At 48.1% G+C, this 15,013-nt stretch overlaps 1 protein-coding gene, 1 long non-coding RNA gene and 1 other non-coding gene across 3 annotated transcripts; 1 reads left to right on the forward strand and 2 right to left on the reverse strand.

Moving 5' to 3' along the window:
- Window positions 1-1,071: 1,071 nt before the first annotated feature.
- On the reverse strand, window positions 1,072-2,747 carry LOC112272297. The gene is made up of 3 exons (XR_002965906.1): window positions 2,666-2,747; window positions 2,462-2,581; window positions 1,072-2,121 (listed from the first exon to the last, which is right to left on the reverse strand). It is a non-coding gene; the product is annotated as an uncharacterized LOC112272297 (long non-coding RNA).
- A 385-nt stretch (window positions 2,748-3,132) lies between these two features.
- Window positions 3,133-7,025, forward strand: LOC100840570 (LRR receptor-like serine/threonine-protein kinase). The gene is made up of 2 exons (XM_003578248.4): window positions 3,133-6,169; window positions 6,271-7,025. Exons 1-2 carry the CDS (start codon window positions 3,283-3,285, stop codon window positions 6,768-6,770), a joined length of 3,387 nt encoding a protein of 1,128 aa, XP_003578296.1. The 5' UTR covers window positions 3,133-3,282; the 3' UTR covers window positions 6,771-7,025.
- A 1,369-nt stretch (window positions 7,026-8,394) lies between these two features.
- LOC100821338 lies at window positions 8,395-12,286 on the reverse strand. Its single transcript, XR_002960233.1, has 4 exons — window positions 11,915-12,286; window positions 11,619-11,817; window positions 9,340-9,836; window positions 8,395-9,129 (listed from the first exon to the last, which is right to left on the reverse strand). It is a non-coding gene; the product is annotated as a heavy metal-associated isoprenylated plant protein 41 (transcript).
- Window positions 12,287-15,013: the final 2,727 nt, after the last annotated feature.

A 15,013-nucleotide genomic window follows, 5' to 3' on the forward strand; every position in this document is an offset into this window, starting at 1 on the left:
TTTACTCCATTCTGCTGCCATCTTTAATCATGCAGTGTGTTAGTGACAGAATGTTTATCAGGCAGAAAATGACACTGGTTGGTATTAAATGTTACTCTGAAGATTAAAGTTGACACTGAGCATCGTTGATTCGCTGCTAGCAATTTGGGGTCGCTAGCTCTAGCATTGTAGCTCTAGAAAATTGGGTAGGCACCTAAAAGAAGTGACAAATTTGAGACAACTAAGAGAGTCTATCCCTGTGCAGCAATGCTTTTACTGTTCTGATTTCGGAGAATGTGACTCTGCCAGCTATATATAGTGGATTTGTTACTTTTAACGACTTACCAGACCGCTAAATGTCGATGGCTAGTTCGAGCATTCCTTATTCACTACTCCTTGCAAGCAAGAAATGGCTAAATGTGAGAAGTAAAGAAAAGAAAAACAGTATCCTTTCTGGTTTCTGCAGCATTGTTTAACAATTTCAACCTTTGGGTGACAGAATGTTCTTAACTGGCCATTAACTTTAATTACCTTTTGACAGTACACCTAGAGGCATTTTTCCAACTGGATCTATCCGTCGGAAAGTTTGATGCAATTTTCTAAGAATTAGGACCGGCAATCTTTTATTGGAGGAAACAGAAGGCATTGGATCAGATCTTGGCTGCAGGCCGGCAGGCCTGAGAAAAGTCCTAATGTCAGAGAACTAACGGAAGAATTAGCTGTGAAAGAACTGCATCACATCTCGGGCAAGGTACAAGTTTCCATCTTAATTAAACCCGTAATTGGTAAGCCAACTTGAACTTAACCATGTTCTCCCTGCCTCCATCTTGTCCTCACATCCTTAGATGGGATCTGAATCCAAATCCTCATATATTCCCCTGATGTTACCATCCATCCGTCACCATATTGATCAAGACATTACCAAGCATGTGTGGCACCTAACAAGTCTCCCGCTTTGTCTATGGTAAGTCTAAGTCATCACCCATGTGACCGCATTCTAACCTCAAATTAGGCGCAAGCGACGGTCGATTAATGTGAATTATCTACTGCATGTTTATGCCTTACGTTGCTACTAACAAAATTAATCTAGGATGTTGACTTGGGTTGAGATGGAGTTCATTGGTACAATGACTAAGTAGTTTCCATTTGCAGTTCAAGTTTTGCATTAAAAAAACATTAATTTTTGAAAATTTGTTTCAAATCAATGCAATTTGGCTGGTAGTTCAATTTAACTTATTGTATTTTGGTTCAAACAAATCTAACCAGAAAGTAATTGAATCCACCACACAAGTGAAACTTTGTTAGAAAAAGTTCCTAGTTAGATGTTCAAATATTAATCACTCAAACCCCACAGGAATCTACCAGCCGTGGTGAGGATGCTAAGTCCAGATCGATATACCGAGTCAAAATAATTACAATAGGGTGGGTTAAGATGCACAAATTTTATCTTAGTAGTATATTATTCCTCATTGTCCCTTGCACTCAAAGACATGTACATGTTCTTGCTCAAAAGAAAACATTTTTAACCAGCTCGCATCTGATCTTTTCGGTTACTTTGCAGTGGTTAGCCACCTATTCACATGGGTAAGTTGCTTAATTTTTCTATGGGCATGGCACTAACCTTCACCCCTTTACTGCCATGTGCACCCTAAGATTCCTCTCTTGGGGAACCTATGGCTTACTCCTCCTCTTTAACCCACAAGCCTATCACTGATGTCTATGATGAGATGAACATGCTTGTAACTTGGGATTTCCCTGTTTCTCAATTCTCCTAGTGTTATTTTTCAAAACATAGGCATGTGAGATGAACATGCGTCTTGCTGTGAAAAAAAAGAGAAGATAAGTGAACATGCTTTCTCAACTCAGGAAAACATCTGCAGGAAGAATGATTTGAATATAACGGACTGATAGTGAGCATTAACTGAAATTGGATTACGGATTACTTTTGTGCTAATGTATAAAAATGGAAGCAGCAGCCTGGCTTACAGCGGAAATGGACTTGTTACCGTTGTTGCTCCAGTAACCTTTTAAAATCCGGTCTTTCGATAGATCTTCACAAAAACAAGTTCTTGTACATGTGACAAGGTAATGCAGTTTCTTTTGAGTAGTGAATTCTGCCGTTATAACCGTCAAAGAGTAGAACTGCATTATCATAGGGTTGTGAACTTATGAACATATTGATGGCCAATAAAATAACAGCATGCAGTGTTTCAGAAGATTAGCATTTGCAATTACTCCTGGTCAATCCTGCGAAAAGTAACATACGCAGCTGTGCCAAAAGTCAAAACGAATGCTGGTAAAACAGAAAGACATGCTTCATGATGTTACATCAGAACTGAACTGTTGAACTGGCAAGAAAAGAAAATAAGTACGATTCACCTTCAAGAAGCAGTTCTTTTTTTACTGTGGAGAGGTAAGAGTAATTAGCCAAAAATAAATACAACTCAAGTTACATATTTTACAGTTGTACACTTGTACTTACCTTCCAGCCACTGTAAAGTAGCACATCTGCAGGAGAACACTTAGCCGTAAAGCAGCAGCTGAGGGTTCAGACCATCAGAAACATTTAGAAGGTTAACCCCCTAAGAAAGGGCCATGCATGCTGAAAAGAACAGTAAACAACCTCCTTCAGTGACAGCCACTGACAACCCCTGCATAAATGCAGTACAAAGGAACAAAGTATTACCTGAGTAACCTGACACTGCAAATGCCCCTTCCATCTAACAATGGATAAAAGTTGGATTACCGAGAGAATTATAGACCTGTTTTGTTTTCACAGAACACGAGAAACAGCAGATGTTTTCACCTCGGAAGGCAGCAAGAGATCAATTAACAATTCAGAGCAGGGACACTGTCATGGCAGCAGTAATAAGTACAGCAACTAGGCATAAACATATGGCAAAATGATGGCAGTGCCACCACGTTCCTTCCATCTTCCCGTGATCCCATCACTTGCAAATCTTGATCCATTATCCTTTCTCTCATTAAAAACTCTGAAAACATGATTAAGCATTAAAAAAAAGTGATCAAGCCAAGACCAAATCGGTGCTGCACTTAGAGGACACTACACTGGAGCAGCCAAATCTGATAAAAACAAAACAGGATTAGCCATGAGCTGTACTTGATCACTCGTAGCAGCACTCATTTGGATCCAGATCTCCAATCCTAAGCTCTTCCAGCATATACAAATCATGGGGTCTCCCCCTCTACAATCCCAATGCTAGTCCTAACCAAAGAGGCGCCACATCAGACCACCATCCATCCACACATCCGTCACCCACCTCACCACCGAGGCGGGCGCCAATGCCGCCCCGCTCCCGCGCCGTTGCACTTGCACCAACGAGGCGGCTCGCGCTCCTTGTATCATCCGCCTTCGCCGCTCTTCTGCTCATCATCTCTCCGTGCCACTGCGTCAATGAGCAAGGCCAGGCTCTGCTAGAATGGAAGAAGTCGCTAAAGCCGGCGGGCGGCGCGCTGGACTCGTGGAAGCCCACGGACGGCACCCCATGCCGGTGGTTCGGCGTGTCCTGCGGCGCGCGCGGCGAGGTCGTGTCCCTGAGCGTCACGGGGGTCGACCTCCGCGGTCCGCTTCCGGCTAGCCTCCCAGCGACGCTCACGACCCTGGTGCTCTCCGGCACGAACCTCACGGGCCCAATCCCGCCTGAGCTCGGCGGGTACAGCGAGCTGACCACCGTCGACCTCAGCAAGAACCAGCTCACGGGCGCGATCCCGCCCGAGCTCTGCCGGCTCTCCAAGCTCGAGACCCTGGCGCTCAACACCAACTCCCTCCGCGGCGCCATCCCCGACGACATCGGCGACCTCGTGAGCCTCACGCACCTCACGCTCTACGACAACGAGCTGAGCGGCACGATCCCGGGGAGCATCGGGAAGCTCAAGCAGCTGCAGGTGATCCGCGCCGGCGGGAACCAGGCGCTCAAGGGCCCGCTGCCGGCGGAGATCGGCGGGTGCACGAACCTCACCATGCTCGGCCTCGCCGAGACCGGCATGTCCGGCAGCCTCCCGGAGACGATCGGGCGGCTCGAGAAGCTCCAGACGCTCGCCATCTACACCACATTGCTCTCCGGCCGGATCCCCGAGTCCATCGGCAACTGCACCGAGCTCGCCAACATCTACCTCTACCAGAACTCCCTCTCCGGGCCGATCCCGCCACAGCTCGGCCGGCTCCGGAAGCTCCAGACGCTGCTGCTCTGGCAGAACCAGCTCGTGGGCGCCATCCCGCCCGAGATCGGGCAGTCCGAGGAGCTCACGCTCATGGACCTCTCGCTGAATTCTCTGACCGGCAGCATCCCGGCCAGCTTCGGCCGGCTGAAGAACCTCCAGCAGCTGCAGCTGAGCACGAACCGGCTCACGGGCGTCATCCCTCCGGAGCTCTCCAACTGCACGTCGCTCACGGACATCGAGGTCGACAACAACGCGTTATCCGGGGACATCCGCCTCGACTTCCCCAAGCTCCCGTACCTCACGCTGTTCTACGCGTGGAAGAACGGCCTCACCGGCGGCGTGCCGGCGAGCCTGGCGGAGTGCGCGAGCCTGCAGTCCGTGGACCTGTCTTACAACAACCTCACGGGCCCCATCCCGAGGGAGCTCTTCGCGCTGCAGAACCTCACGAAGCTGCTGCTGCTCGAGAACGAGCTGTCGGGCTTCGTGCCGCCGGAGATCGGGAACTGCACGAGCCTCTACCGGCTCCGGCTCAACGGCAACCGGCTCTCGGGAACGATACCGGCCGAGATCGGGAACCTCAAGAGCCTCAATTTCCTCGACATGAGCAGCAACCGCCTCGTGGGCCCCGTGCCGGCGGCCATCTCCGGGTGCGCCAGCCTCGAGTTCCTCGACCTCCACTCCAACGCTCTCTCCGGCGCGCTGCCCGACGCCATGCCGCGCACTCTCCAGCTCATCGACGTCTCCGACAACCAGCTCGCCGGCCCGTTGAGGCCCGGCAGCATCGTTTCGATGCAGGAGCTGACGAAGCTCTACTTGGGGAAGAACCGGCTGACGGGCGGGATACCCCCGGAGCTCGGCTCGTGCCAGAAGCTCCAGCTGCTGGATCTCGGGGACAACGCCTTCTCCGGCGGCATCCCCGCGGAGCTCGGGGAGCTCCCGTCGTTGGAGATCTCGCTTAACCTCAGCTGCAACCGTCTGTCCGGAGAGATCCCCACGCAGTTCGCGGGGCTCGACAAGCTCGGAAGCCTCGACCTGTCGCACAACCAGCTGTCCGGGAGCCTCGACCCGCTCGCGGCGCTGCAGAACCTCGTCGCGCTCAACGTGTCGTTCAATGGCTTCTCGGGCGAGCTCCCCAACACCCCTTTCTTCCAGAAGCTGCCGCTCAGCGACCTGGCCGGCAACCGCCACCTCGTAGTAGGCGATGGCTCCGGCGACTCATCGCGGCGCGGGGCCATTACTACGCTCAAAGTTGCCATGTCCGTGCTCGCCATCGTCAGCGCGGCGCTCCTCGTGGCAGCCGCCTACATCCTCGCCCGCGCCCGGCGTCGCGGCGGCGGTGCTGGCGGCGGCATCGCTGTGCACGGCCACGGCACGTGGGAGGTGACGCTGTACCAGAAGCTGGACATCTCCATGGACGACGTGCTCCGCGGGCTGACGACCGCGAACGTGATCGGCACGGGGAGCTCCGGGGTGGTGTACAAGGTGGAGACCCCCAACGGCTACACCCTGGCCGTGAAGAAGATGTGGTCGCCGTCTCCGGACGAGACGGCGGCAGCCGCGGCCGCCTTCCGAAGCGAGATCGCGGCGCTGGGATCCATCCGCCACCGCAACATCGTCCGGCTCCTCGGGTGGGCGGCGGCCAACAACGGCAGCACAGCCACGCGGCTGCTGTTCTACAGCTACCTGCCCAACGGCAACCTCAGCGGCCTCCTCCACGGCAGCGGTGCGAGCGTCGCCAAGCAGAGCGCGCAGCCGGGTTCCGACTGGGGCGCTCGCTACGACGTGGCGCTCGGGGTCGCGCACGCGGTGGCATACCTCCACCACGACTGCGTGCCGGCCATCCTGCACGGGGACATCAAGTCCATGAACGTGCTGCTCGGCCCCGCCTACGAGCCGTACCTCGCCGACTTCGGCCTTGCCCGCGTCCTCTCCGCCGCCCAGAGCAAGCTCGACGATGACTCCTCCAAGCCAAGGCCCATCGCCGGCTCCTACGGCTACATGGCACCAGGTCCAAATCCCATTACACCCACCATTAATCAGTTACTTGGGTGCATTTTAAGCGTTCTGTTGTTTTCCTAACAGTTCGTTGTTTGAATTTTGGGGATGCAGAGTACGCGTCGATGCAGAGGATCAGCGAGAAGAGCGACGTGTACAGCTTCGGGGTGGTGTTGCTGGAGATCCTGACGGGGCGGCACCCGCTGGACCCGACGCTGCCGGGCGGCGCGCACTTGGTGCAGTGGGTGACGCAGGCGAGGAGGCGCGCCTGCGACGGGGACGGAGACGAAGGGCTCCTGGACGCGCGGCTGAGGGAGCGGAGCGCGGGGGAGGCGGGCGCGCAGCACGAGATGCGGCAGGTGCTCGCCGTGGCCGCGCTCTGCGTGTCCCAGCGCGCGGACGACCGGCCCGCCATGAAGGACGTCGTGGCGCTGCTCGAGGAGATCAGACGCCCCGGCACCGCCGCGGCGGACGACTCGAAGCCCGCGCCCGCGGCGTCGTTGCCCGCTGCTGTCGCGGCCGCACCGGTGCTGTCACCGGCGCGCGGGGGCGCGCACTCAAGGGGCGTCTCGTCCAGCTGCTCCTTCGCCGGCGTGTCCGACTACTCTGCCTGAGATCATCGATCCGACGCGCCAAATTTTGGATGCACTATCAAGCTGTAGTGATTAGTGATGAGTAGCAGTGAGCCTGGTAAATTTAGCAATAGCAAGTGCTAGTAATTAGTACACTCAATAATTTGTTGATTAGTTAAGGATGCGCTACTGCGGTACCAACCAGTGCTGTACTTAGGTGTATTTCTTCTGCCCTTGTACATTAACGTACAGTACCTGAGCATTGCCATTCCAGCACAGCAGCTTCTTGGTCTTTAATTTGCCGGAGCACGAACACGAACCGAACTCCTGCCTGATTGTCCTTGCCTTGTGATCAGCTGCTGCAGTGTTGAGGCGGGTGCTTTCCGAATTGGGACCTCCGGGATTTGGCTTGCTTTGGAGCCACACCCCACATATACTTGATTGAAACGGACGTAACTTGCTAATGATTAGTGCGGGATGCAGACTAATCATTAATGGATGGTTGCTGTCCAGGCGCCGTGGTTTTGGAACGGTGTGCTGACGTGATCCGGAACAGTGCATATTCTCTCCGCTGCGGTTCGCCCGTCAATTTCATGCCGACGGGAACGAGATTAGGCTGTACAACTGCCACCGAGGGCTGCAACCTTGCCGGAATTTTCTTTGCTTTTTACGCGAAAGCAAAGCCTTATTATGAAGGGCGTATTATGAAATAACGTTGGGCAGATCGATTTTGGTGTCATATCTTTGGCTCTCCTAGGTGTGGAACTTAACGGTGAAATATCCGGTGAAAACTCTCATTCGGTGCAAACCGTGAAAACTCCATCAAAAAAATTCAAAAATTTCTCAAAAAAATCACATATGTTAGAAAAGTGATGTTAGAAATATGTGTAAAATTTAAAGTCCAAACTCAATTTCATTTGGTAGCAGCGAAAAAACAAATTCTGCATGAATATTGATCTTTGAGTGTTTGACACTATTCATTGTAAATTTCTCTTTTTAATTCCTTTCAAATGCTTTTGATTCTGAACTTGAAATTTTGCAGATTTGTAGAACATCACACTCCCAACATATGGTATTTTTGTAAAAAAAAATGAAACTTTTAAACATGGTTTTTATGAAGTTTGCACGGTTTGCATGGAACGAAGGGTTTTCACCGGATACTTCGCCGAACTTAGTCTTTGTATAGTACTCTGCACTTCTGCAGTCTGCACTCTGCATTGTTTTTTTGAGCGAGAAGTTTGCACTCTACAGTATGCGCCTCAGATGTTTAGGGTGGAAAACTGGGAACGGGCTGAATCCTATAGCCCACGAACTTACCCAAAGCTGCAGCCCGCGAATGGAAAATTTGGGCTCACGGTACTCCTCCGTGGTATCTGCGTGGCCCGTTAGGTGGTACTCAACAGACCTTTGTATTTGTGGACTGAAGGTTTCGGGTCATCGAGCTAGCCAGCTCCATGATTTGTTTTTAAATATTTTAATTTCTTTTATCTCACAACTGTGACTATATTTTACCCCTCCATTTCAGATTAGTTGGACAATCAGATTTTTAGAGACAAAATGAATCAAAGGGATAAACTATCATTTGGTTCATGTGTCGTATTCACATGCAATTTATTGCACCATGCATTCAAATTATTTTTTCTCCAATCTCTAAAAATGCATCAGAGGTCGTAAAGGTCCTAGAGTCCGAATTGTTTCATATATGGTTCAGTTCAGATCCTAGTGCAGCTCGGGCGCGTATCTGCTACCGACGTGGCTACTTTGGGCCACATGTTTTTTGCAAAAAAAAAACCCTGTCTACTCTTCACTCTCCTGTGAGGCTGTGACCCCCTCTTTCTCTGCTTCTTGCCGCCACCAACCTCCTCACCTGCTAGCTCCCCGCAACTCTAATGAGAGTACATCAAGTGGCTACGCATTCGCCACCCTCCTCCTCGCCGCCGGCCTCTCCGCCGTTGCCACCTCGTCTAGTAGCCTCACAGGCTTCAGGGCCGGCGTGGCCCTCGCCGTGGTCACGACGGTCAACTTGCATGACCTGGGCGCGCACATGGCCGGCCTGGGGGGCTTCGGCGCGCCGGCAGCGACAGGCTCGCCGAAATACATCAAGCTCTGGTTAAGTTAGAACGAAACCGCACACAACAAAAGACTACACACTCAAAGCCTGAACACATACACCTGTCGGCCTCGTGGCCAGTCTGAAACGCTGGAAATCCAAAACGGAGTATCTTCACTCTCCAGGACCTGCGATTCGTTCACTGTCTACCATACATCGCTACCAGCATTCGCAGCCTTGCCACAGTTGCCCGCTCCTGAAGAAAATGTTCCGGACTACGCGTCCTCTGATACCAAGTTTGGTCCTGATGAATGATACCTGACGTGGTGCTATTTGGTTGAGGAAGACATCCTACAATATGAAAGTAAAAAACATTAATCTGCTGGGTTTACATATCCTTTGAACAAATCCTACAAAATGAAAGTAGATAAACAATAATCTGCTGGGGAGCACATCCTACAATATATATGAAGGAACTCATCATCGCATCCTACGAAGTTAGTTTATTCAACAAAGGCCAAGATACAACAAAATTCGGGTATCATTCATGTATATATATACCTGGTACCGATAGACACCTTTGAACGGCATCATAGTGGGAGAACCCCGAGCCTGCTGGGACGCTAAACATGTCAAATGCAACATGAGGCTGCAGCCACCCCGGAGCAAGTGGAGGTGGATAGAAAGGCCTACAACCATCAGAAGCCAAGCTGTGTGGATGAAATCTGCCGTTCCCAATGGATGGCACTGAACCGAACGTGTGCACTCTTCTCATCTTCTTCAGATCCCCGATTCTAAACTTGAATGTGCTGCATTTTCCGAGCATGAAAGGTTGGTCACAGCTCAGGCCATCTCCTCTCTTATTGTTGTAGCCAGGGTAGTCTGCTATCTGGAAGTCAACTTGCTCAACCAGATCAAGAGCAAACTCTGCAGCAAGTTCTTTCAGGTTCCACATGTTATAAGGGTATTTCGTCTTGTGGCTGACATGAACTTCACCATGAGGCTGAAGCAAGAGACTCGCACTACAGAAAAAGTCCTTTACTAACTCCCTGTGTGCACTGGAGCTCGGAAGTAAAGGTTAATAAGAAGAGCCGATTGCGAAATAGAACAGTTAACATATTCTGTAACGGTTATTAAGAATATATAGTGAAAAGATCCTAGTTCATAAATAGCAGCTAGAAATCCGAAAAACCAGAATGCTTGCCTTGACCAACTAAACAGAATGAAGTTTCTTATGGTAAAATACTAACAAGTAGCAATCATCATATTAGGACAAATATGTTGAGAACTTGACCTACAAGTATAAGTACAGCAACAGTTTTAGACCGTATATGGAAATGGATTTTGCTCCAGAGTAGTATAATACTCCCTCCGTTCCATAATTCTTGTCGAAATATTACATGTATATAGACGCTTTTTAGAAATAGATACATCCATTTTTGGGCAACTTTTGAGACAAGAATTATGGAACGGAGGTAGTACTATCCAAAAGCAAATGCCTGTAACAAGACTTCTCTTTTCTCAAAAAATATGTTGACATTATAGGGGGGCAGAGTTCAGTGTGGATTATAAACTATGGTGCTTGGTCCAAAAACCATGAACATTCTAAAATCATTTAACTTGAGCCCGACTCTGATAGTAGTTTTGCTTTGCATCACAGGCTTTTCAAACAATGTGAAAAGGAAATTCATATGTCTAGGGAATGCCATGGCATGATAACCTGCAAAATCCATTCAAAACTAAGACTATTTATGTTCTATGGAAATAAATGAAATGAGAAACTAATTTCTCACTTGTAATTTTTAGCACCGAACACAAATAATCATATTCTTTGATGAATTTTTGCGAACTCACATCAGATAGAATTGCACACACACAGTTTCAGATTTTCCAGAACCCATTTAGAGCGGTTTTGCATATCCAAAGTTTCAGAAAAAAAGTTTGAGATTCATGAATGTAGTGAATCCTAATAAAAAAAAAGATAGGAGGAAGCTAATTATTTCTTGTCATTTTTGCACATGACACAAATAGTCATACTTCTTTGCGCAAATTCCACTTCATTGCGAGAGCTTTTACCCATATAAAGAACTTACCAAAATTAACTCTTAGTTGTGACATTGTGACAACTTTTACCCAATCTTACTATTTTACCCAAATTGAAAAGCTATATCCATGTGTTGGGATGACATGGCAGGCAGACTGAGCAGACAACTCGGATGTGTAATCATCAATTTTGCCAAACAGGTGTGGCAAGCTGCACCATACAGAAGCACCGCTCGCAAATATGGGTATGAATTGTCCGCATAGCCAGGTGCCACGTTATCCTACCACATGGGTCTGCCTTGTCAGTTTGGGAAAATAATAAATGGGGTAAAATTTGTCACAAGGTGACAATTAAAGGGTACAATGCTGCAAGATTTTAGAATGGGATAAATGTTGTCACAAGATCGCAACTAGTGGGTCAAATGTGTAATTTGCTCTGTTTTTATAATTTTTTAGATTATCCCTCCTCATGTCCATAATTTTTTTAACATCTTTTCCAGAACCTGAAAAAAAAACTAAATGTGTGTTCAGGTTGAACGGTTTTGAAAGTTTTGGGTTTACTGTAGACGATCTTTATTATTCAGGGTTCAAGTTGTAATAAGCACCATATTCAGGGTTTACTATGAATTCCTTTCTTATTTGCGTGTAGAAGACAAATTGGGATTAAATAAAGCAAACATGAACTTAAACAAGTGTTTCGGCTAGAACAAGATAGTACTCATGATGAGTGTTACAGTTGTTTAACATGCTGCTAGTATTAGTGGCAATTCATAAATAAAGAAAGTCAATGTTTATACTTGATTACGTGCATTTGATCTTCTTTCCCCCTGAATCCAGCATGGGGGAAGTTAAAAACAACCCTATCGAACTTTCTCGTCTTGAGATCAGCATGAAGCTTCATGGTTTTTGCATTGACTCCATGCAAAATTGTTGCCCCCATGTTTTTGAGCTTTGCCAAATTCGATTCTGCCCGGCTGTACTTTTTCTTCAGGGTATCTGCCCAAGATCAGATGCAAAGCATATCCAGCACTGAAGAAACTGCTGCGGTTCCAAATTCAGATGAGAATGGCCAATGCGAGGGTATGCAACTAACCGAAGGAGTCGAGGGAAGTGGCAACGAGGTTGCTGCCGGAGCCGTAGCCACTGGCAAGCGCCAAGGAGAAGGAGAAGTAGCAGGATGCTCTGCGCCGACGAGTACTGCCCCACCCACTTATCCCCCTCCTTGCCGGCATCCACGTCCTCCTTAATGAAGATCGCCGGGAAGCCCTCCGCCGCCCGGTGCTCCTGCCTCCCGTCCGCGGCGGAACACTCAGCCGATGGGGTCTTCTCCACGGCCCCGCCTCCTCCTCCATTCGTGGCGTCATCCTCCGGCGAAGCCCCCTCCATGGTGCGCATGCGCGCCTCGCCTTGGCGGCGGCGACGGTGGTGGTGAAGCGGCGGCGGGAGCGATTCGCGAATCAATCTTTGCGCGAGACAAAGACGATGACATGGAGAATGGGAGTGGCTGCTTTTTGACTACGCGACGCGAGGAGACGGGAGAGAGACCTGTGGGCCCAGCAATTCAGGTTGGCTTGCCATGCCATGCCATATTGCCATGCAATCGAAGTCACCGGGAAAGGAAACTACACAGTGCCTCTATTTTTATCACCGGTAAATGGAACGTCCGGATACTACAGACAAAAAGTTTTATGCCAAAATTTACTGTGATATTTCATGTGTATGAAAAGCTATGAGTACTCAAAAATTTACTGTGATATTTAATGTCCGGAGTGTTGCGAGAAGATTATTTATTTCAGATTTTTCTATAGCTTGCGAAGAGCGAAGAGATGAGAGTCTCGTGACGAGACGGCTCTCCACTTTCCAAGCAAGTTCGACTTCTCCTTCACTAGACTTGTTTTGCAGGGCTACCCGCACCTCCACGTGCAAGTCAACAGAAGCCGTACATGCATGCATGGTGCCCGCATGGCTCCAGACCTCCGGTGGCGTGTCGATGTGCGACAGCAGTGCAGCGGTGCAGCCTAGGCAAGCAGTAACTCTGACGAGTTCCAGGCTTTCTCGCTTCTCAGCTGGCCGGTCGCTGGTCTGCCGGCCAAGCTACTACGACATGACATGCCTGACAAGCCAGGCAAGGTTGGAGACTTGCTTGACACGAGCAGCTCTACGACTTGTACTGCATCGTCGCCGGGTAGGCCTTCTTCTCGGCTCATTTGCGTGCTGCAGTTAACTTGGCTGACCCAGTTAATTCATGAAGACGTGACAACACATCTTGACCGGAAAGGCTGAAACACGTCGTCCATCTAGCTGGATCTGTTGTGACTCCGTGTAGCTCTGTCTAACAGTCGGTGACTGCATTTGATAATGTCGATCACTTTCCGAAAAAAGAAGTACAGTACTTCTGCCGCGCAAACCTAGCTAAATTTTCAATTTGATTAATTAAATACTTATGTTTTTTATAAAAAGTATACTATTAGATTCGTTATCGAAAGAACTATTTAGTTAGCTAAATTGAAAATATAGCTATGCGTGCGTGCCTCATATTATGGGACGGAGGGGGTACTTATCTGAAATACGTAGAACCGATCTCAATCTAATTGCTTGGCATCGTTTGCTCCAGATGGTAGAATCGGTCCAACTAACCAGGACAGGGCAAAGGTTAGAAGCCACCTGAATGGTGGACCATACAGAACGAGTAAACTGGCATTCGAAAAATAAATGTTTGATTGTCTCGTCATGAGAACAGAAAACACATTTAGAATATCCATGCTAATTCCCTTTTAACAAATTATCTTTTGTGAGAATAATGTCTCGACGCAAAAGCCACATGAAAACTCTAACTTTAAGCGGCACTTTAAGTTTCCACAATTGCCTATTTATCGGAGGCACATCAGAGTGCACGAGAGCACGGTATAGGTAGTAAGTTTAGAGCTAAATTTTTTATGGGACCGACTGCTCTTGTTGGTCGATTTGGCTATGCAGAAACGACATTGTGTTTAATAAACGACAAACTCCTTCCTTGATGCAGGTTATTTACCAGTGTACACACCGGCTCCGGTTGTGGTCTTTGCTTCAGCGAGAGGACGACATGCCATTGGTTACGGCTGCATGTATTCAGGTGGAGCGGGCGGTCAAGGAGGTGTTCACCCACAATGGGTGGCAGCGTAGTCTACGTCTGCAGGTTCCTTAATTTGCTTATTGTCGGACTGTAATAAACCACTTTTGTTACTCTTTTTGGACCGTTTTTGGCTGTGTGCATTTTGTTATGCAGAAGCCGGGTGCGAACTTTGATGTATCTTCTTGATGCGACTTCTCGGTTCAATAAAGCTCCCTTTATAAAAAAAAACCGTAGAACCGTAGAAGCACTTCAATGCTTCTCTTCTGCTGCTAAAGGTGTATCCGAGCGATCGAGGCTCCAGAAGTCCACGGATATATGAATATGGATTTTTTGTCTCTCGGGATCCAGTGCTTCCTGTAGTTCGAACATCATGAAAATCATGTTTTGAAGTTTAAAAAAAATCTGAATTTTTTTTGTAGTGTTAGTATAAGTGTATACTACATATCTGTACATTTTCGTGTAAAGATTCACTGATTTGTGTTCTGTGTAAAAATACCAAATCCGGGAATGTATAATAGCTCTATTGACATATCAATTTTCTCCCTACATTACGGATTCAATTAGCTAGTACCATATTACGGATTTTCGTGTCCAACAACCAAAAAACCACGATAACTTTAGACTAGTCATAGTGCAAGTAATTTGGATACTAACATAGATGTCAACTAGACATTTTTGTGACATGGCATGACAATAAATGAAAAAAAAAAGATTTGTGAAAACTGTAGATATATTATCATAACATCACACAAATCAAGATAAGATGAGTGTATAACACAATTAATGACACAATAGATGACACCGCATATAAGTTATTACTTAACTTATACCTGTAACTTGGATAGTATTTGCTTGGGGAGCACTCTCTAGGCTAAAACGTGGGGGCACACTCCCTGGATGGCACCGGATTTTATTTTTATTTTGAAAATTATGAATTTAAGCAACGGTGAACTGTGTCAAAGTGTAGCCTATTTACTTTAAAAAAAAGTGTTGCCTATTTGATTATGAGTGTTAACTCGGTACACTTTATCATGGTATATTTGCAAAATCACATACTCTCATATATAATTATTTTGACAA

The sequence above is a fragment of the Brachypodium distachyon genome, chromosome 4 (assembly GCF_000005505.3).
Source record: "Brachypodium distachyon strain Bd21 chromosome 4, Brachypodium_distachyon_v3.0, whole genome shotgun sequence".
NCBI lineage: Eukaryota > Viridiplantae > Streptophyta > Magnoliopsida > Poales > Poaceae > Brachypodium > Brachypodium distachyon.

Excerpts from the sequence above, each read along its gene's own strand:
- LOC100840570 (XM_003578248.4), top strand. The coding sequence starts at position 3,283 with ATGCCGCCCCGCTCCCGCGCCGTTGCACTTGCACCAACGAGGCGGCTC. Across the intron at positions 6,170-6,270 it reads CTACGGCTACATGGCACCAG|AGTACGCGTCGATGCAGAGG; the intron begins GTCCAAATCCCA and ends TTGGGGATGCAG.